Source organism: Equus asinus, chromosome 5 (assembly GCF_041296235.1).
Source record: "Equus asinus isolate D_3611 breed Donkey chromosome 5, EquAss-T2T_v2, whole genome shotgun sequence".
In the NCBI taxonomy this organism is placed as follows: domain Eukaryota; kingdom Metazoa; phylum Chordata; class Mammalia; order Perissodactyla; family Equidae; genus Equus; species Equus asinus.
Window position 1 is genome coordinate 80663530 of NC_091794.1, and position 21646 is coordinate 80685175.

Consider the following 21646-nt stretch of genomic DNA (forward strand, 5'->3'; position numbering starts at 1 on the left):
CACATTAAGAAACACCAAAGGGTAAAGGAGAGAAAGAGTCCCTCTTGGGGGACCAGGGATACTTCCCGGAGGAGGCCCCAGTCCAGGGGTGCTCTCTGCCATCAGTAGCATTTTGGCATGTTGAGCTGGAGGTGGAGGGAGTCAGGCAGAGGAAATAAGCTGAGCAAAGGCAGAGATGTAGAAAGTGCTGGTGTGAGGGGTGAGGCCGAGCTTGTAAATGGGTGCCCTGAGGGCCGTGATGGCTGGGCTGGGCCTTGTTCCCTCTGTGACAGTGTTGGACATAGAAGCAGGAGAGTGGGACTGGAGGAGGAGAGACCAGAGGAGCAGGAGGCCCTGCAGGCAGCAGGGAGGGATGGAGGAGGTGGAGGAGGTGAAATCAGCAGGACTTGATGGCCTCTGGTGCCTGGAAGAGGAGAGAGGTGGCCCCAAGCTTTCCAGGCTGGGAGACCACAGAAATAGGAGCCATGGGCAGGGGTGTGCCCAGGAGGGGCCTGCTTTCCCTTCTAGGGCTCCATGCCCAGCCAGGGTGCCCCCTGGGCCAGCACTGAATACACAGACGGGCAGAGGCCTCCAGGGGTCATGCGGTCAATTCAGCCTCTTCTTTTCCAAAGCAACTAACGCATCCCCCGGCCCCTCCACAGGGAAAGGGACCCTCAGCCTAACCTCAGGATTCTGGCCAGACTTTTGGACTGGGGTCTTTCCTTCACTGTGTCTCAAGTAAGGCATGGGTCTAGATGAGGAAATCAGATAAAATCAGGTGAAATTATACCCCTACCACTAAAGGAGGACTTACCACATGTCATCGTGTTCTAAGCACTTCATGAGCTTTTCTGGAAATTGTAACTCTCATGACAGCACATGAGGTTGGTGGTGGTATTAATTCCCTTTTACCCATAAGAAAACCCAAGCTCATAGATCAGCCCCTTGCCTAGGATCACCCAGGAGTAGCATACAGTGGAGCTGGTTCAAACCCAAGGTCTCCTGTGTTCTGACCATTCATATATTTTTCCTACTTCACTGTCACCATAGATTCACATGTAACTGTCGGCAGTAGAGGAAGGCTTCCCAGAGGAGGTGATGTTAAAGCCCAGAGAAGAGCTGGGTACGGATTTCCAGGCAAAGAGCCCAGCCTGTGCTAAAGCAAGGCTTGGCTCACAAACAGGAATGTGGGGGGTAAAGAGGGGGAAGGGAGAGAAGCGTGGAGCGAGACCTCCCGTAGTCTAACAAATACTTAAATACCACTTACCACATAACAGACACTATTCTAAACATTTTATAAATATTAACTCACTTAATCTTCATAACAAACTCATGAGGTGGTGCTATTATTATCCCTAGTTTACCGAAGTTATCCAGTGGCAGAGCGAGGACTCTGAGAGCGAGGACTCCAGAGTCCTCGCTCTTAAGCGCTACCCTATCCCGTTCCCAATTTGCCTTACAGCCGGGTACCAGCTCCACCATTTTGCTAGAGGCCGCTGAGGCTCAGAGAGGCGTGCACACTTGCTCAGGGTCACACAGCGAGCGCGCTGCCCGGACCCAGGGCACATGGAGCTAGGGAGACCTGAAGCCAGAGCGAAGTCCCGGCCCGAATCGCCGCCGCCCCCCTCCGGGTCCCCGGCCCCCCTCCCCGCGAAGCCCCGCCCCGGACGTGCCCCAGGCCCCGCCCCTCAGGGTCTGCCCACCCCAGCACACACACGGAGAGCAGCAGCCAATGGCCGGGGTCCTATAAACGCTACCGCCCGCGAGCTCGCCGCCAAGAAGCTGGAGGTAGCCCCGGCAAGCGTGGAGATCGTGGGCCTGGGAGCTAGCTCGCCAGCGCGCGGGAGGCCAAGCTATCGGAGTCGGAGTCGGAGTCGCAGTCGGAGTCTCAGGACCGGGGCAGGAGCCTGAGCCAGAGAGCGCCGCCCGCCCGCCCATCGTCGCCCGCGCACCCGGCGTTGCCACAGTCTCCGGCGGAGCGCGGCCATGGATCCCAGCAGCAAGGTGAGTAGCGCGCCCGCGGGCCCTCCCCGCCCGGAACAAAGGCGCGGACCCCTCCGACCCCTCCGCTGGCCTGGGCCTCCTCCGCGGCACAAAGGCGCGGATCCCTGTCCACTCCTCCGCCGGCCTGGGCTTCCCCCGCGGCCCGGCCACGCTGTGCGCCCGGGGTGGGCGGCGCGCGTCTCGGAGCCTCTCGGCGCCGGCCTAGAGCGCAGCGCCCTGCCGGGGGGGGGGGGGGGTGGAATGCGGGTGGGGATGAGTTCGGGATCTGGCAGGCGCGAGCGCGCCGCGTGCGTAGTTGGTGCCCGCACTGAGTATCTGGCTTCCCTCATGGGGCGCCGCGCAGTCCACGCGACGCGGAGGGGCCGGGGGACCCGGGGCCGGGGCGCGGCACGTCGCTCACGATCTCCGGGGCTGCGGCCCCGCGCTGACTCCTCCCGCGCGGGAGGGGGCTTGAGCGCGGCGCCCATTGGCTGAGCCGGCCGAGCCCCCGGCCCGGCCCCAACCCGGCGCCCGGAGGAGGCGGGACCGGTAGCTGCTCCGCGGGCTGGGAACCGCTGCTCGCCTCTCCCCCGCGCCGCAGCACGCGCGCCGCCTGGGTTTGGCGTTTAACGCCGCCCGGCGCCGTCCTCGCTCCAGCCCTCGGAGGTTTCGTGGCGGAGGACACTTTCTTAAGGCTGGGGCTCTAACTCCAGGGTGCCTTCCTCCAGGGTGGAGACGAAAAGCCGGCCTCTGAGGCCCTTCTTTCCGAGTAGCGCGGGCTCCAAAGTGTTTCCCTCGGGGAGATGTGCTCCGAGGTGGCGCGTTTCCCTGCTCCGGCGGGGCTGGTGAGCGCCGGGCGGAGAAGCACCCCGGGGGCCGCCGCCGCGAGCCCGGGCGGCCGGGGCCGGAAAGGGGCCCCAGGCTGGCGTGGAGCTGGAAGAGCGCAGGCCTGGGGGCTGGGGAACGAGGGACTCCGTCCTCCGAATAGATGAGCACTCTTCTTCCTTTGGGAGCAAACCGCTGCCTAGATAGGATCTCTTTTTTTGTCTATAAACGGGTTTGTCCCGCGGAGGATCTTTGTGACTTTCCCAGAACGGTTCCTCATCTACAAATACTTCTTAAGCCCCTCCTGTGTGCTGGGCATTGTTTCTCTCCTTCCTCCTTTTTTCCCACTTGTAACGCTCCCTTTTATCTTTGAAACGCTCCCTTTTATCCTCTTGAATTTTCCCATCTCCTCGACTGGGGGAGGCATGGGGATGCCTATTTTTTTCCCTGGAATGCAGGGATAGGTCTGACCTCTGCCCTGCCCTTCCTCTGGGCCGTGGAGGTGTCCGTGGGACTGCACGGGGTCTTGGCTGGGCCGAGTGGTGTGTGGCGGTGACACTCGGCTGTACCCTCAAGGGAAAAAGGTCCTTCATATCTGTTGAATCCAGACAACTTGCTTCTTCCTGCCCTGGCCCTCGGGCTTGAGGGGAGACCCCGAGCCCGGAAGACATTTGCTGGCAATCATAGGTGAGCCATTATGTTGGGATGTGATGAAATTAAAAGAAAAGGAGAAGCGATTTTAGCCAGTGGTAAGGCCTGGAGACCTCGCGGTCCAAATACTTGCTGTGTTATTTCAGGGCTCTGGCAAGCCGATTCACCTCTCTGGGCCTCAGTTTCTCCCTCGTGAGAGAGGAATACTTTTGTCACTTCCTGCACCACCGCAGGACCCTGAGCGTGTGATTGCTGAGTTGATAAGTGACTTCTGAATGGAGACAGAAAAGTGGAAGAGAAAATCACCAACCCATTACAGTTTACTAGGCTCTTGGTAAAATGCTTGTCACTGTCACTGACCGTCCATGTAGTCCTGCTGGTTCCTGGGCCTGGAGATCAGAGAAGGGAAGTAACTGTCCTGAAGTCACACAGCTGGTCAGTGGCTGGATTTGAGCCCAGGCCAAAAAGAAAGGGCTTTCCGCCTCCGCTGCCCCTTTGCACCAGAGGCTTTCTTGAATTTTGAGCTGAGAGGAGAGAGTTTGCCTAACTGCAAGCTGCCCGTGTGCCAGCTGCTTCTAAGTGCTGTAGCAGGTGGGTGTTTTCCATGTAATACCCTCCAGGCTTTGACTGCCTGCCCCATCAGTCAATAATTTTGGAGTACCTCCTTCCCAGTGGTTTATCTGTATTTATAGATTGATATACGTGCACTGTTACACTAGTAGATTATACATCTACATAGAATAAAAATTTCAAAAGAAATACAGATAGCAGGTACAGTAAAAATACATTTTTTTTTTGCTAATCCTATGGCTCACCCTGTGTACATTCTGGAATAAAGCCCTTCCCTTTGGAGACTGCTGATTTGATGGGCCAGCATAGCCCTCTTGTGCAGGATGTTACCTGGAGGCCTGGAGAGGTTGTATCGCTTGCACAAGGTCTGAAAACCAGGTGTGTCTGGCTCAGAAGTTGTCTACTATGTTCCTCTTCATCTCCTAGGAGCTGGGGCTTGACTCGGCTGACTTCCCCGTGTTCTGTCAGCTCCTCTGCAACTCACCAATGAGCTTAACTGAGTAGGAAGTGGGGGGGGGGGGGCAGATTAAATCCCCTCCCATCCTACCAGGGGTTTGCTCATACTCCCTCCTGGACAGCAGGCAAGGGCGAGCACTGCCCCAGGGTGTCCCACCCAACCCTTTGTGAAGAACTCCCTGCTAGTCCTCCCTGGTGCCACCCCAGGGCCTCTGCCTCCTCTGCCCTGCAGACAAAGGAGAAGTCAGAAATCTACAGGGTTCCTCAGCCCCGCAGTGGTACAAAGAGCATAGGCTTTTGAAGTCCTGCAATGTGGTGTTGAATTCCAGCTCAGCTCAGTTACCTCATCTGCAGAATGATATTTTTATCACTAGAGTGTCTGAAGAATTCAGAAAAAAAATGTGTGTGTCGATAGACGCTCCATAAATATTCCTTGCGTCTTTGGACTCCCATGATGCATTGCACTTACCTGGGCCCTAGGTGACCTGTACCTGGGTTGCGGCTTCTGTCCAGAAGGCTGGCATTCTGGCAATGTGAGCATTTGGGGAGCCCCAGGATGCCGAGGTCGTGAGTAGCACTTGGTCAGGTAAATCATTAAAGCTCCCGCTGGCCATTTCTTCTCCAGCAGGGGTTTGTCTGTCGGGAAGCTGGTTTGCAGAAGTAGCACATGGTTGAGAGTGCCAGGCCCAGAGATGGGTCAACTCATGTAGCTGCCCAGCCTTCCCTGTGAGGGAGATAACGAATTGCGATGACATTACGGTCCAGTGAAAAATGACTTTCCCAAGGTCACACACTAGCCTCCCGCTTCAAAACACACTGCCAGCCTTTCTAGGATGACATAAGAGGATAAGGGAAAGTCAGAGCTGGAAGGGACCTTCTAGCACATGGCCCAGCCGTCCGTTTGACAGGTGGGGAAACTGAGGCTGGAAAAGGGAAAGAGACTTGTCCACAATAAGGCTGTCACAAAAAAATTTGGAATATTCTCCATTTTAAAAATAAAAAAGGATGCCTTCTCCGTACCTCTTGTCTTCTGTGCCACCCTCCACTCACCCCAAAAGAGCAGAATTCTCAGACTCCAGGACTTTGCAGGCTCTTTCTGGGTGCAGTGAGTCTGAAAGTTGGACTAGATATAACTTGACAACTGAAGGCCTTCTGTCATGGAAACAAAACTTGTCTGCACAAAACTCTGACCTTGGGGAAGTGGCTTTCCTCAGAACCTTGCTTTTCTTCCCTGTAAAACGGAGGTTCCCCCATTGTGGATGTGGTGAGACTGGCCCAGTGCCCTAAATCAGGCTGGTGGCTATTTTAAGTGGAAAGATCTTTTGTGCGGCTAGTTTGGGTGTGCAGAGATTGTAAACGTCTCCATGATGATCCTTGTCCTGTGCCTCTGAGCCATTCACGGACCTGACCCTGCCTGCCCTGGAGCTGGGTCAGCCCCAAATCCCCCCTAATCAGCTTGTGACTTCAGGGAGCTCAGCTTTACCCAGTGCCTCCTGGTCACAGGATATCGGGACCTAGAGCTCTGCTCCTGCTCCAAGGGGCCGGGCATCCAGTTCTCCTCTCCCCGAGGCTGGCAGAGCCGGGGAGGCCTGGAACAAAGGGGGAAGTGTGCAGCATTGGCTTGGGACCTGCAACCTCACCCCTTCCCCCACCTCACTCCTGGGCGTAGAGGTGGCAAAGCCACTCAGTTCGGTAACCCGCGTCCTCAGGATGGTGGAAGCCGAGAAGGTTCCTGGTTGAACTCCTGGGCTCAGAGAGGCTCTGTCCAGACTGGCAGGCCCAGGCCAGGCCACCAAAACAAGCCTCCAATTGTTCCCTCCCTCTGTGGGAGGGGTGGAGCGGAGCCGGAAGCTCTGCCATCCAGCCACCAGGCCAGGGAGGCAGTAGCTGATGCATAAGCATTGGGATTTTGCAGTAACCGAGTGGGGCTCCCAGGCCCTGAGCTGGGCAGAATGAGGGCACTGTTCATCATCTCTAAGGCCTCAGCACCATCACCTTGCTGGCTTTTGCCTCCCCAAGGCCTCGGCACCCTGGAAGGGAGAGAGCTCTTGCCAGACCCCAGCTTATGGAGCCCTTGGTTGCTAAGGCCTCTGCTGGACAGGACATCTGCCCAGATCGCCCAGCCCAGTCTTGGCATTAGGGACTGGGGAGGAAAGGGCCTTACCATTTGACCTCAGGCCAGCCACACCTCCTGCTGGAGCTTGTTTCTCAGCTGTAGTAGGGATAAAAGCTAGCTCTCTAGGTCAGACGGTGGATTTTTTTTTTGCTACAGAAGTAGTGGAGCCAACTGTAGAGAAGCGTACCAAGCGAAAGAGGAGGCGTCTTCTCCCAGCCGCGATGGTTTGGTGTTTACTCCAGACCTCTTGTGCGTGGGTATGATGCCTACAAATGTATTTTTATGTAATTGGATCACACTTTCTACATAGTTCTGTGCAGCCCTGCATGGCCCATCCTATTCACCCACCATCCTTTAGAGGTAAATATGTACCGTGTTTCTCTCTGCGCGCACAAGCAAGTGGCATTGTACAAGTTCGTTATCTCCCGCTTCCTACACAAAATGTACATCCTCTATGTTGTTTGGACCTCGCTTTTTTCCCTTAACAGTCTACCCTGGAGCTCTTTCGTATCAAGTACATACAGATGTGTTGCATTCTTTCCAACAGCTGCGTAATATTCCATTACAGGCATGTCCCTCCAGGATTAAGAAATAGCACCCCCATCACTTTCTTTCTTCATACCACTCACCACCTGATGTCTTTTAGGTATTTTTTTTCTGCCCCACCCCCCCACCCCCAACTAAAATATCAGCTTCCACGAAGGCAGGAATTTGGTTCAGTTTATTGCTGAATCCCCAACGACAAGGATAGTGTTGGAAATGTGCCTTAAGGCATTATCTTTCCTTAGTAATATAATTTATTCTTCTTAGGAAACTCCTCCTATAGAGAAGTGGAGGTCTTAGGGGAAGGAGTATTTTCCAGGTCACACAAGTGTGGGAGCTGGGACTTAAGCTGAGAGTGTGGGGGGCCTTTGCATGTTCCCATGGTCTTATCAAATTAATTTTATCATCGTCAAATGGGTGCCCATCTCACCACCGAATAGGTACCTCTCGGGGCGTCAGCCTCTCCAGATGTCCAGGTCCTGACCTAGGACCACACACACAGCCCAGGGAGCCAGTTGTTTGCATCCCATTTTAGGACAAACACGTTTTCGGTTATTTGGGGAGGATGACTTGGTTTTGCCTGGAAGGCTTTGAAAATCCTGTGCAGTTTCTTGTGTTGGGTTTGCACATAGCAGTTCAGGGCACCTGGGGCTTAAAGCAGAGATTGGCAAACTTTTTCTGTAAAGGACCCAATAGTGAGTAACTGTCATCGGCTCTGTGGGCCACAACTGCTCAGCTCTGTCATTGTAATGCAAAAGCAGCCATAAATAGCATATAAACAAACAAGTATGGCTGTATTCCAATCAAATGTATTAATGGTCATTGAAATTTGAATTAATTTTCATGTGTCTCGAAATATTAGTCTTCTTCTTTTTTTTCCCCCTAACCACTTAAATATGTAAAACTCGTTCTTAGCTGGATTTGGCCCACGGGCCAAAGTTTGCCAACCTTGGCTTAGAGCAAAATCCACCCAAATGGCCAAAACATTTCTGAGCTCGGGTCTGGACTGTCCTGGCTCAGAGTGGACAAGGCCCAGCGAGTTGCTGGAATGGAATTTGACCTCGATAGGACGCACCAGGTAGAAACCTTGTTTCCTTCAGGGACCAGTACCCGGAAGCAGTGGGGAGGACACGAGCAGGAAGGGCATAGAGTTTGGTATCAGAGACCCCCCCCAGGTTGAAGCTTTGCAGAAGCCGAGGGCCTTCTGGTTATCTGCTTTTTCCTCTCTGGCCTCCTATCTCCTGGTCTGTGAAGTGGGAGCAATCTCTCCCCCAGAGTGTGCCCTGGTGGTTAAATCAGGATGCATAGGCAGCCCCTGGCACGCTGCCCAGTGCCACCAATGCCGCTGCTGGGGCTGATAAATGCGGCAGCTCCCTCCTCTCCTCTCTGCTTTAAAGATTGATGAGTACCTTCTGCCTCCAGGGCCACCGTGGGGTGCAGGGGAGGCTCAGCCATGCAGAAGCCCTGACGTCCCTGGATGGCTTGAAGGGAATGGCTTCTAGAGGAGTAAATGCCTGAGGTCTGCTGAAGGTCAGGCTTCGGAGGGTTAACCCATCGGTCTTATTTTTGGAAAGACTTGGCAGGATGGAAGAGGTCAGAGGGTAAAACGCCTGTCTCGGAATACAGAGCACTCAGGTCCCAGCCCTGGTTTTTGTTTCCTGAATGTCATGGGCCCCTGCCCTCTGACCTTCGGCTCCCCATCTATCATTCGAGGGTGTTAACGGCAATTCTGCAATTTCTTGGGCTTGTTTCTTTTTTAATGCCCAGAATTTTGTTCAAATGAAATCTTAGAAAAGAAATGTACACAAAATAAATAAAAAGGGAGCCAGAGCTGTCATGGATCCCATAAACTCCTCTCTGCACGCTTCTTACAACTGGGGACCAAGCAGTCACAAAGGCCCGTGTCCCACGCTCCAGTGTACCACAGCAAGCCATGTGGGAAGCTGTGGGAGGAAGAGGGCCTGGGAGCGACATCTGGCGTGTGCTGGCTCCAGGACCCTCCTCCTGCAGGGAATGCCCTGCCTCTGAATGACAATAGCCCCGTGCCCTCCTTCTGCCAATATTGACCAAGGGCCTGCTACAGGCCACCCCAGGGCTGGAGCACTGTGCCAGGGACGGGCACTAAGGTGAGAACCAAAAGGCCATGGTGCTCAGCAAGTTATGCCAACATGGCCCGGGCCATCTGCATCCCAGTGGGTGGGAGGAGAGGTCTGGAAGCTGACACCTCATTGATGCCTTCCTGGGAGAGGGAGAGCTCTCAGGGGGCCTCCATAACGACAGAACTGGGATAGGTATGGCGAGGGGTGGGTGCCGGACCCTGAGCCTGGGCCTCCTAGGAGGGTCAGGATTTGCACTCAGGTCTGCCTGACTTCAGCCATCTTTCCTCTGTAGTCCTCTGGGTTGGGGTGGGAGGTTGGGGAGTGACTGTTAGCCTGTTTCCACCTCTCAGAGCTCATGTTCCAGTACTCATCAGGGGTTTGGTAAATGGCTGAGTAAAAATCTGCTAGGATGAACACCATTCTGGCAGATCAGATACTCACAGAACCAGTTTTGCACAAAAGCTAATTTCAGAAGTGCTGGGTTTTCTTTGTTTTACAAAGGTTCTGTGCTGTGCCTCACCCTGGACACTGTAAATCCCATTCTTAAGGGAGTGTCCAGTCTGGTGGGTGGACAGCAGGCAGGTATTCCCAACTGCCTGCAGCAAAAGCTGGAGACTCTAGAGGACACAACAAGGGCAAAGGGCTGGAGGAGATGGAATGAAATGTTCTAGGAGGGAGCCCTATCCCCGGGAAGTGGCGATGGGTGGCAGGGGGTCCCAGATTTTGGGTTCCACATTGCTTCTCCATCCCTAAAAAAGGCTTCTACAAGAAAGCCAGAAGCTGTGGGGTTTGTACAAACCCTTCTCTAAGGCATCACCAAGTAGTCCATCTTCGTTGGTCCTAAATAAATACGTGTCCAGTGAATGGACTTCATCACCGTGTTTCAGTTCCAGCCGCAGGGCCGGTGGGGGTACATGGTGCTGTGGTGACGCAGTTGAGGGTGGCTTCTCATCTTTCCCTGATTCAGCAAGTTTGTTGAGTGAACCCTGCCAGGCTCCGTGATGGGCGCTGATACAGAACTTGACAGCAACACCCCTTTTGGTGAGGGAGCTCTTGTCCTCATTTCCTATGTGAGGAAACCGAGGCCCAGAGCCACGACCACCACGCATCCCAGCTCCAAGGTGAAGGGAAGCAGCTCCCTGCCTTTCGGCGTGGGTCTCCTGATTCCAAGTCCAGCGGTGCTCCAGCCGTGGGGGTAGGAGATGCGAGTGTGGATATGTGACTGGTCTCAGTGCCGCCTGCCTACCAAGGAGCAGGCGCCATGCTCCTCCCTGTATCTAGCATCTAGCCACACGGAGCACCCCATTTCATCCAGCCGCGTGGGGCCTCTTTCCTTCCTCCTGCACATACTGTTCTGTCTACCTGGAATGCAGTCTTCCCACCGCTTCCTCACGTGGCATACTCCCGGCATGTTCCTCACAGCCCAACGCCAGTGTCCCCTCCTGGGAACCCATCTTCGATTCTCCCCAGGCAAAATTACAAGTCTCTCCCTCCAGGCCTCCCACAGTGCTTTCTCCCACCCCCTGGTTGAAGCTCAGACCACAGGAGCCTCCCTGCTGGACCAGAAGCTCTTCCTTGATGCCAGGGTTGGGGCCTGTTTCCTCCAGGGCCTGCGGCACGGGTCCCTGAGCATTTCAGTAGTTCCTAAAGCAGCAGCCTGCTTGGGTGAACGTGGATGTAACTGAGGGTGTGGGTAGGCAGGTTTTCTAAAGCAGAGTTTGACCTTGACCTACCAGGTGGCAAAGTCCTTCAGAGGGGTTTATCCTTGGTTCCCAGCAGCCCCCACTCCCAGAGGCTACAGCTGCTCATCAGCACCCCAGGGGTGACTTCGGAGGCCTAGAGACCCCTGGAACATCAGAGCCAGCCTGAAAACAAGGCCTGAAGTAATAGTATTTACCTCTCACAGAGCCCCTGCCCTGCTGCAGCATCATTCACGCACTACTGACCAGCGTGATTTTTACCAGATCCACATAACATCTGTATTTTTCACTTATGTTTTTATTTAACTTGTTCTAAGTAATATGAAACCACAGGGCTTGTAAAAAAAAAAAAAAAGTACAAAAGGGTATGAAATGAAAGCCTCCCACTCTGCCTCTGCCCGCCAGGCCCCGCTCCAATGTCACCCTGCTTTGCTTGTGTGTTCTTTTGTGTAAGTAGATCTATATCTTCTCCAGGCACCCAGCCTTTTTTTTTTCTTTTTACATAAAAGGTAGCATACAACACACATGCTCTGAAGCTTTGCCTTTTACTTCAGATAACTTGGGGAGTATCCCAAGTCAGTACCTAAAGAGCTTTCTTTTTGTTGTATTCCATCCTGTAGCTGGGCCACATTTTATGAAATCCTAGGTTTGCATTACTAGTTTATATTTATTCTAGCATGTACTAGAAAAAAAAATATCTTGTGTGCCGTTCGTATCACACGATGGACAACCCTGAGCTAACGCGTGTGACTCACGGGCAGAAAGCCCTCGCTGCTGGGGTTCGACAGCCGCTGTTGAGTCCTCCTTCTGTCAATGCTCAGTGCCTTCCCACGTCCTCTTACTGAATCCCCGTAGTCACCCTATGAGTTGGGCTGGGCCAGGGCCCACCAGAGGAGGTCAGGTGCTTACCACCCACTCAGGACTGACAGCCCTCGGTCTGAAGGCCCCCTGAGGAGTTGAGAGAAGGGAGACTTGGCGGGGTCCTGGGGCATGCTGAGCAGGGGGTGTTTTCGAGGTGGGCTAGGATAGGATTTAAGGGAGTGCAGCCCGCCCCAAGGACAGCCCCAGCATCTGGGGTGGATGTCCAGAGTGAGTCTGGCCAGGAAGGGGCCAGGTGGCCCAGCGGGAAGGAAGAGCCCAGCCCTCTCCCCTGCCAAACAATGGGCTCTGGCTTGTGCACTTGGGCTGGCTGATGCCTCCTTCCTCTTTCTTAGCCTCTGATGTGAGAACCTTGGCTTTCACAATCGTTGGCCTGATGGACTGCTTCTAGAGAAGAAACGGCCGTACCAGGAACAGGTCTGATTAACAGCTAAGCCCAGGCCTATCTGAGGATCTTGAAGTTAGGGCTGCTTCTGGGTTCTGTGGGGGAAACGGGGGCCCATAGCAAGGCCGTGGCCGAGCTGAGGCTCTCCCCGCCACAGGTTTGGCTTGGGATTCTGTGCTTCCCAACCCTCCCTCCCCTCCGGTGCTCAGCCCAGTGTGGCGCACTTGGCGAGTGCCAGTTGTTTCTTCGGTGTCCCTCCCCCAGCTCCATTCTCTCACACCCAGTTAAGGGGCTGCCTGATGTCACATTTCTTGGCATCTCCCTTTTAAAAGAAAAAAGAGTCCTCTCCTTTTCTCTCACAGGCACCTTGCTCACCCAGGGCCCTCCTGCTGGCTGGCCTCTTCCCTGTCTGCTGCCTTTATGCCCTAAGCTTCTAGGGGACAGAAACTTACCACTCTTTTTCTCCCCCAGCCCTTTGCCATTGGAAACACGTTGGCCCAACGCTCTTACTCACCTCGATGTCATATACTTTTCCAAGGCACATTCCTGGCTGGTGCGTCATAGATGTCCACATAACCCTGGGAAGCTCATGGTCTGGGGATGGTCGCCATGAGGGACATTGGGTGGGGGACCAGGAGCCCTGAGCTCTAGCCTGGCTCTCTGCAGACCCCTGAGTGACCTGGAACTTGTCTCTGCCTCTCTTTCAGAGGCTCAGTTTCCCACCCTGTGAATGGAGGGGAGGGGGGGACAGACCACATCTCCAATGCTGATAAGCATGACTGTTCCCATTTTGCAGACAAGCAAACAGAGGGTCCTAGAGGAGCAGGGAAGGGTGACTTAGCCTGCTGGAATTCACAGAGCAAGGAGGCAGGTGTTCTGGAATTAGAAGCCAGCATCTTAGGCTCCAAATCCAGGTGCTTTCCCCCATCTATGCTGCTCCTCCATGTCATTTGGCCCCCCTTGCATGGGGCGTTGGTTCCTGGGCCTCCCAGCCAGAGAGTCTGGAGCCACCTGAACCCCAGACATGGCTCCACCAGGGGAATGAGACCGCAGAGAATGCCAAGACCTGCTCCTCTCTAGCCAAGACCTGGCTCCAGAGAGAGAGAAGAGCCTAACCCCATCTCCCCAGGAAGGAGTCTGGCCAGCCTAGTATCTAGAAGTCGGCAGGGCTGGTTCGGACACCTGAAGTCAGGAAGTGGCCAAGTTTCCTGGGAGAAGGACTGGTTTGGTGCCAGGAGTCAGGCAAGATATCTGAACAAGGGAACCTGCCAGCTCAGGCCTGCCCTGGAGTAACCTGGGCCCAGACATGCCTGTAACAGTGTGTTTTTTCCTCTGCAGAAGCTGACGGGCCGCCTCATGCTGGCCGTGGGAGGGGCAGTGCTTGGCTCCCTGCAGTATGGCTACAACACTGGAGTCATCAACGCCCCCCAGAAGGTGAGTGCTGTGCCCGCCTTGGCTTATCCACACCAGCTTGCTCCGCTGTGCGCCGCACACTCACCCTGCCTCTTGGGTATCAGAGTCATTTAGGTCAGCTCACTATCTGCATCACCAGCCGATTTTCTGGGCCTAAACAGGTTAGAGACTCTTGGTTTTCGCCTTGGAGTCTTGGGGCTGCAGACTTCTAGGAGCTCAGGGCCTGCAGAATCACAGGGTCTTATAGGTCATCTTGGCCAACGTCCCGCCCAACACAGACATTGATAATAATCAAAGCAATGCTTGGTGTAACGATGCTGCATTTATGTGGCACTCTGGAGCTACAGAGGGCTTATCTCACTTGCCGCTCACACAGCGCTATAAGGCAGACAGGCAGCGATCACCATTCCCATCCTGCAGGTGTGGAGAGTGGCCAGCGAGAAGAGAACTGCCTGGCATCAGCCAGCTAGTCAGAGATGGAGCTGGTACCCAGCACCAGTCTGCCTTGGAGCCCTCCCTACCACGTGGTCCCTGAGCCTGTGCTCACACCTGTCCACATGCAGCATACTCCCTTGTAAGGCGTCCTGTTGTTCCCAGTTGAAACTGCCTCCTCTCCCTGGAGGCCCTGTGCCAGTCAAAGCAAAAATGACGCCTTGCCCTAGGGAACCGCAGTGGGTGGAGATCTGCACTTACTTCCTTCTCCCCACGATGCATCCCAGATCTGTCCTCACTTGTTCACTTGAATGTCAGGACTGGAGGGACCCAGCAATCACCTCCAGCCCAGCCCACCTGCTTTAGGGAGGAGAGAAGAGGAAAGGAGGCAGGAAAGGCAATTGTCCAAAGTCCCTCCGCTATACCAGGCCTTTTGCATATGTTTATGAGCTTGGGTGGTGATTTCCGTTTTATAGACCTGAAAACAGAAGCCCTGGGCAGGCAGATATAATGACCAAGGGGGCAAGGTCACATAGCTAGTGAATGGCGGAGTCAGAAGCCAAACTCTGTTGTTTCCACAACCTCAGACTGTCTTCCTGACCAACCGCCTTGTCAGTTTGAAAATCTGTAGCTTCCTGAAGAGGATGAAATGAGAGTGGACAGTCTTCCTGTCAGGACCACATTCTTTGTCCAGACGGGTGTAGCAAGAAAGTGAGTGCGTCTGGCTCCCGAGGATCAGGGGCCTGTCTGGGGGAGCTGGGCAGCATTGGGAGCCACAGCTGGGCTTCCTCCAAATAGGCGGAGGGTGGCTGCAGGGGCCACACCCGATGCTGGGGAGCCGGTCAGTGGGAAGGCTTGGCCTGCTGAGTCACGCTCAGCTGCAGCAGAGGTGATGGGACTTTTCCAGGCTCATCTGAAATGGCGACTGTGGGCCCATGCTTGGAACAGCCCCAAGCCCTGGCTTTGCTAAGTACTCTGAACAGCTCTTGCCAAGGTGTGTGCCTTGGAGCTGACGCCCTTTGGGAATCCTTACAGATGGAAAGTCTGTACAGTGTTAGAGGGAGGCGGAGCTCTCCACTAGATCGCACATTGGGGTCCCCTGGATGCTGCCAGAGTCTGATCTAATTGGTCTGGGTTGCGGCTTGGGCATCAAATTTGTAAAGCTCCCCAGCTGCTTCTAATGTGTCGTCAAAGTTGAGAACTACTCGATTAAGTGATTACAGAGTTATTGACAGAGTTACTGACAGAACGAGGACTCAAAGGTCAGGATAGAGGAGGTCTTTTCCAGTAACAGAACAAGATCGGGGTGAGCAGAGGGCCTGCAAAGGTGGGAAGAAAATGCCCAGAGGAGAGAAAGTGTGGTGTGTCACTAAGGTGAGAAGGCTAGGAGGCCAACAGGGTGAACCAGAGCCTGACCACTAAGAGCCTCATGGGTGGATTTCGTCTGCAAAATAGCCAGCCACCCGTGTGGCATGGCACACTCAGAATGGGCATGTGGGCACTAACATGTAGGCAGAGCTAGAGGCTAGGGACTTCAGAGTCGGGACAACAGGCACCCATTGAAGAGGCCAGATATGATCAGATTTGCATTTTAGGGAAATGATTCAGGAGTCTGGTGCAGTGGGATGGCTCTGAGAATGTGGGACTAGAGATGGGGAATGGCCGAGAAAGCTGCTGTGGTCATAGAGGCAGAAAGACAAACACTGAGTAGGAAGATGGGCAGGATTTGGTCCTCAGTTCAAAAGTGGCTTCTAGGTTTTTTCCGGGTTACGTGATGTGGGATCTGGAGGAGGAGCCGGTATGGAGGAGCTGAGAGGTGCCTGTGGGATGTGGGAATGAAGGTTTGGTGTGACCCAGCTGGACACGTACAGGAAGCACTTGAACATGGGGTCTGTTTCTCAGGGGGGCAGTGAGCTGGAGAAGGGTGGGGAGCTGGTCACTGGAATCTAAATAGCAGTAGAGGAAGATGTCGAGAGACTGTGTAGAATAAAAAGAAGTAAGGGTCATGCTCCAGAGAACATCCCCATTGACAGAAGAAGAGGGTCCTTGGTAGGACGAAAAGAGTGGGCACCTGTAAGCCAGAGACAAGAACCTCAAAGACAGGAGAACGGAAGCACCTGAAGACATCCGTGTTGGTATGGTTTGTTCACGGCCATGTCCTTAGCACCTAGAACAGTCCTGCCCATAGTAAGGGACACCTGGTATGTAGTGGGTGGATAAACAGGGTGAAGGAATGCGTCAGGTGACCCAGAGGTTGACCTGGACAAACTGGACAAATCAGCCTCATGTTGCTGAATGTATGAGACCTGACAGTGACCCTGTGGTGACAAAGGCTGACCAGGTGGAGCCGTGTGGGTAGATACCTCCCTGCAGTGGGTCAAAGAGGGAGGGAAAGATGGGAAAGAGTAGAGACAGCCCTTCCAGGCCCTTCTGAGAGACTTGGTGGGGAAGGGAGAAAAGGGGTGGTAGCCGGAGGGGTCGTCCAACTAGGGTTTTTTTTTTTAAGATGAAGATTTCATTTTTCACCAGGTTGTAAGAAATCGACAGAGGAGGAGAAGGTGGGATAAGGAGGGGAGAGGGGTCCTTTAGGAGGCACGTAGAGGTGGAGCAGAGCTGAAGCCAGGAGGGACTAAGATATTCCTTAGGTTGTGGATGTGGACAAACCCAGAGCAGAGTTCTTCAATTCTGGGGCCTCCTGTCTATTCAGAAACAGGGAAAGGTGAGAACTGCCGAGGACGCTGGGTGGGGCGGCTGGCCAGGTGTCTCCAAGGCCTTGTGGGCAGCCCAGAGGGCTCAGCTGAGCCTTTAAACGGCATTTACAGGCGCCTTTGTGGGCACCTGTCCAAAGGTCACATCAGAAACCAGCCTCTGAGGACTGAAGGGAGACCTGAGTGGCCAACATCGATAGCACACACACTGAACTCCAGCGGCATTTCCTGGGGCGCACACTCAGGCTGCTCCATCTGTTTGCTTTTGCACTTTACACAAGCTTGGCCGTAGTTTTTTCCAACCAGGAGCAGATTAGAAGTGACAAACTTGACATGTGAAGCGGGGCTAGGACGACACAAGAGTAAGAGATGAAAGCGCGGCTCAGAGCCCGCTCATGGAGGCGCTGAAGCCATTGTCCTGGGGTGGCACAGGGATTCACTTCTGCCAACACTTCCCTTCCACAAAAACTGTGCCAGGTACCGTCCCAGACAGTGTGGAGGGATAGAGGGGTGAACACAGCAGGCACCTCCTGGCCCTCAGGGAGCTGCCTAACACATGGTCTGAGCTGGGCCCTCTCCCTGCCCTGCAGACTCACCATCAGAGGATCATTTCCCTTGGGGAAAGCCAGAGTATAACTAAAGGAGGGCTTCAAGGTGCTGTGGGAGCAAAGAGGAAGGAATGGCTCATGCTGGGGCCGGGTGATGGGAGAGAGAGGAAGGGCTTCACAACCCTGCTAGACCTTGAAGGGTGGGTCGGCCTCGTGGGGAAGGAGGGCAGGTATCCCCGGCAATGGGGACAGCTTGTGCAGAGATGCAGCGGCAGGAAGTGTTCCGCTGATGCGGGATGATGAACACGCCGACTGCCTTTGTCTGTTTAGAAGGACTTTCTCTTAGGAAACTGCTGGGCCAGCCGGGTTGGCCTGCTCTGCTGAGGAGACTGCCTAGTAATGGTGAGGATGCCAGTCCGGCTGTTAATTACCAGAAGCTTGGTCTGCTGGTGAGACAGGCCCCAAAGGGCTTCCTCCTGGAAGCGGTTAATTAATCATAACATTATCTTAAATGTTTACAAAGCACCTCCCCATAAATTATCTCCTCTCACTAGCCCCACATGGCGGGTGGGGCTGGGGTTATCTTCCTTGTCTCATGATGGAAGAAATGGAGGCTCGCGGACTGGACTCCGGGCCTCAAACCTCCTCGCCCGCCCCTCCTTCCCCTGCCCCATACTGCATGAGTGATGACGACATCCCTGTGTCTTGCCCCTGCCAGGCCTCCTGTCTCTCCCGGGGAGAGGGGAGGAGGCAGAGGAGGCAAGCCCAGCCACAGAGAGAGTGAATAAATGAACAAGGGCATCCTGACCGGCATAGTGGGTGGATGGAGAACTGCCTCTCCCCCCCAACCCCGCAAGTGGCTTAGTTGCCAACAGAGATGACTAAAGGCCATTTAGAAACCATGAATTCCTGGCCAAGGGACAGTGTCAGGCATGTCTGAGAATGAGGCATCCTCAGAAACCAGACAGCTTAGGCTAAAAAGGGCCTGATGGTCCGTGGGCTCAACCTTCCTTATTTGACAAAGGAGGGACTTGGTCTGGAGAGCAGATGAGGTCTGCCCAAGATGACCCACTTGGTGAGTGAAAATACTGAAAGTAGGGCCTGCCTCCCAGCCCAGGCCTCTGCCCCCTCAGGCTGAGCTGGGCACCATTTCCTTAGCTCTGCCTGGATCCATGGAATCCTGGGTCCCCACTCCCCTTCACCCATCTCCACTAATACCAACCCTCACAGCTTACTGTGTGCCAGGCATTGTTCTAAGTGCTTTAGAAATTGTAATGCAGTTGTTTCTTATAATAGCCCCATTAGGTAGGCACTATAATCCCTGTTTTATAAGAATCTGAGGCACAGAGATGTTAAGCAATTAAACCAAGGACACACAGCTAGTAAGTGGCAGAGCTGGGATTTGAATCCAGGGAGTCCGGCTCCAGTCTGTGTCCTTGACCACTGTAGAAGGAATGGCTGTTATTCCTAGAGTCAGATGGGCACTGAAACACCCTTTCACACACCCACCTGCTGCCCAGCTGGTCCCTCCCGCTCTGGCTTCTGAGCTGAGTCAAGCTCAGTCATGTATAGACATCTCAACAGTTGCACAACCTCTTTCAACATTGCACCCTGTCACAGCTACATCATCTCGTAAGTCCCTCAGAGGCATGGCTTGTTTATCAACTAGTGACCGCCCTTTCTTTCTACCCCCAGCCCTGTGCTGGGACCCAGAGACACGGATGACTCAGATCGTCCCCATGTTGAAATTTAGTCTGGAGGGAGCACACAGTACCTTGTAGTTCACTGTCGCAGGGCAGTGCTGGAAACCTGGACAGGCCAGGGGAGGGAGAAGGCACCTGGCCCACCCAGCAGGGTTTGTCTCAACACTGTTGATGTTTGGGGCCAGACAGTGCTTTGGTGTTGTGGGGTCTGTCGCACGCATAGTAGGATGTTCAGCAGCATCCTTGGCCTCTCCCCACTAGATGCCAGATGTCCTCTGGGGGCCCAGTCGCCCCGTGTGAGAAGCACTGCAGGAGGGAAGGAGGGGTGGTTATCAGGAAGACTTTCCAGAAAGGTGTTTGTGCATTCTCTGGAAGGAAAGCTCACCAGGGAAAAGGCGAAGAAGCAGCACGCGGGCAAATGCAGAGGCACGAGGTGCCCAGGGAGGAAGGGGGAGTTGCTGTGTGGGAGTGGGAGGAGGCACTTCATCCTGAGGGTAGGGGTGGGGGCAGGGAAGGCTGGGGGCTGCACAGGGAGATGAAGACCCCAGCCCCATGTCTGCAGGGGAGCCCTGGAGACCAGGGAGCAGGGAGGGGCTGGAGAGAAGGCCTGGCCAGGGTTTGGAGAGAAGTCACCTCGGGGTTCTTCTGGAGAGGCAGCCTGGGTGGTCCGATCCTCTGCTGTGAGGTTGGAGCCCAGCTTCTAGCTCCATCCGGCTGCCTTGGCCTCTTCCCCCAGGTCCCAGGGAGGCAGGGCTTTCTGTCCAGCCCCACCTGTAGCATCTGGCTCTGAACTCCCAGCTGCCCCTGGGGTGTGGCTGAGGGTTGCTATGGAGACATAAGCTCTGGGCTGGATGGGGGGCAGCCCCAGCTGGTGGGGAGGGGAAGGCGGGGAACAGGGAATAGGCCTCAAGGCCAGGCTGAGGGACCGAACTGGACAGGCTGGCCTTGCCTCCTAACTGGCGCTCAAGGCCCAGGTGGCTGTTTAACCCCTTCATCCCCACAGTAACATCTACGAGAGAGAGACGAGAGGGCTGAGAGGGAGCTCTGACTCCCTCTTGGGGTAATCGAGAAGACCCAGGCCTCCTGGGATAGAGGAATGTCCACAGGGAAGGAGGGCAAGACCAGCCGGAGGTTCCAAAACATAGACTCCGTCTCTTGGCAGTAATCTAGAATTCTAGATCAACGGTTGGCAGGAGAGCCAAATCCAGCTAGCAGCCTGTTTTTGTATGGCCTGTGGGCTAAGAATGGTTTTTATATTTTTAAAAGATTAGGGAAAAAAAAGAAGAAAAATAAGCAACAGAGGCCATATGTGGTCTGCATACCCTAATATTTTCTATCTATCCTTTTATATAAAATGTGTACCAGTCCCTGCTCTAGATAACTTTGACTTGCATGCTTCCCACTGACAGGGAACTCACTACCAGGTAATCTCATCCTCCAAAGCCTAGAAAGCTCTTTCCCTTGAGCTGAAGTTTGTGCCCTGGAGCTTTGCAGAATTCTGGGTCCTTCTGCCAGGAGCAGCCAGGCAGGGTCTGTAGCTAGAGCTTTACTCCCTGAGGCAGGCCCTGAGTTCCTTCAGGTTCTTTCTTAGGCTGTAAGTTCCTTAGAGCAATGCTCTGTCTTCCAGCAATTTTATAATGGAAAACCCTGTCCGTAATGCTCCTCGGAAGATGGCAACCTCCCTCTTGGAGAACAACAGCAGTGAGAGTAACGACCTCCTCCATGCGGGGCAGCATGTTCCGCCTCACGGCCAGGGCCTCCCTGCAGCCAGAGCCTGCACACAGAGGAAGTCGGAATTTCCTGCACAGAAGGCAGACGTGTGGTCCTTCAGCCCCAGTGGCCTGGGGTGGGGGTGGGGGTGGGAGACTCCCAAGGAGTCAGACGGGACGTGAGCCTCCTCCCCCGACCCCAGGAGAACTGCCGGGGTGAGAAATGGCTTTTTCCTGGAAACCCTCCAGTCCAAGTGATCTCAGCTTCTGCCCGCTGGCCCCTACAGTGTCGCTGAGTGGGCCTCTGCCCTCTGGTGCAGTGAGGGGGTGATGGGAGAGATCGCTAATAGCTCCCGACCCTAGACGGGCTGACGCCGTGACAGCCCCCCTCACACTGACCGGGCCCCTCCTTTCTCCCCAGCGTGCATGCCCTCACAGACCCTCGGCGGGGTGGAGAGGTTGGGGATGGGCTGGGAAGGAAGCAGGGACGCAGAGGGAGGCTGCGCCTGGGCCATTCCACGTGCGGCCATGTTGGGGAGTAATGAATCGTCGAAAGTGGAACCTGGCTTCGGTGGATGGGAGGAGTCAGAGCCCGGGCGAGCCGCAGGGCAGGTGCTGGAGGGGTAGAGAGGAGGACAAATTTGGAGGCACAATCGACAGGACCTGGTCATTGATTGGATGGGGGCCGCGGCAGGATCAAGGGCATCTCCCAGGCTTGTGACCAGCACATGAGGTGGGAGCGTTCAGAAGAGGCACGTGCCAGCCCTGGCCTCAAACGGGGCTGAGGAGGCTGCCATTATCCCTGCTGTGGAGATGGGCTCTGTGGGATCCTGTTGGGGGTTACTACCTAAGTAGGCTCTTCTTCCCGTGGGTGGTACCCAGCCACTGCTAGGATGGATGCTGAGGGCTATGACTGAGCGGAAGAGGTGACCTCAGAACTTCTCCAC

General features: G+C 54.8%; 1 protein-coding gene across 1 annotated transcript in view; it reads left to right on the forward strand.

The window, feature by feature from the left end:
- Positions 1 to 1659: 1659 nt before the first annotated feature.
- The window catches only part of SLC2A1 (solute carrier family 2 member 1), a 28567-nt gene continuing 8580 nt past the window's right edge, over positions 1660 to 21646 (forward strand). The window contains exons 1-2 of the mRNA XM_044770574.2: positions 1660 to 1983; positions 13525 to 13620. Of these exons, the coding sequence (XP_044626509.1) occupies positions 1966 to 1983; positions 13525 to 13620 (114 nt within the window). The 5' untranslated portion in view covers positions 1660 to 1965. The remainder of the gene's footprint in view (positions 1984 to 13524; positions 13621 to 21646) is intronic.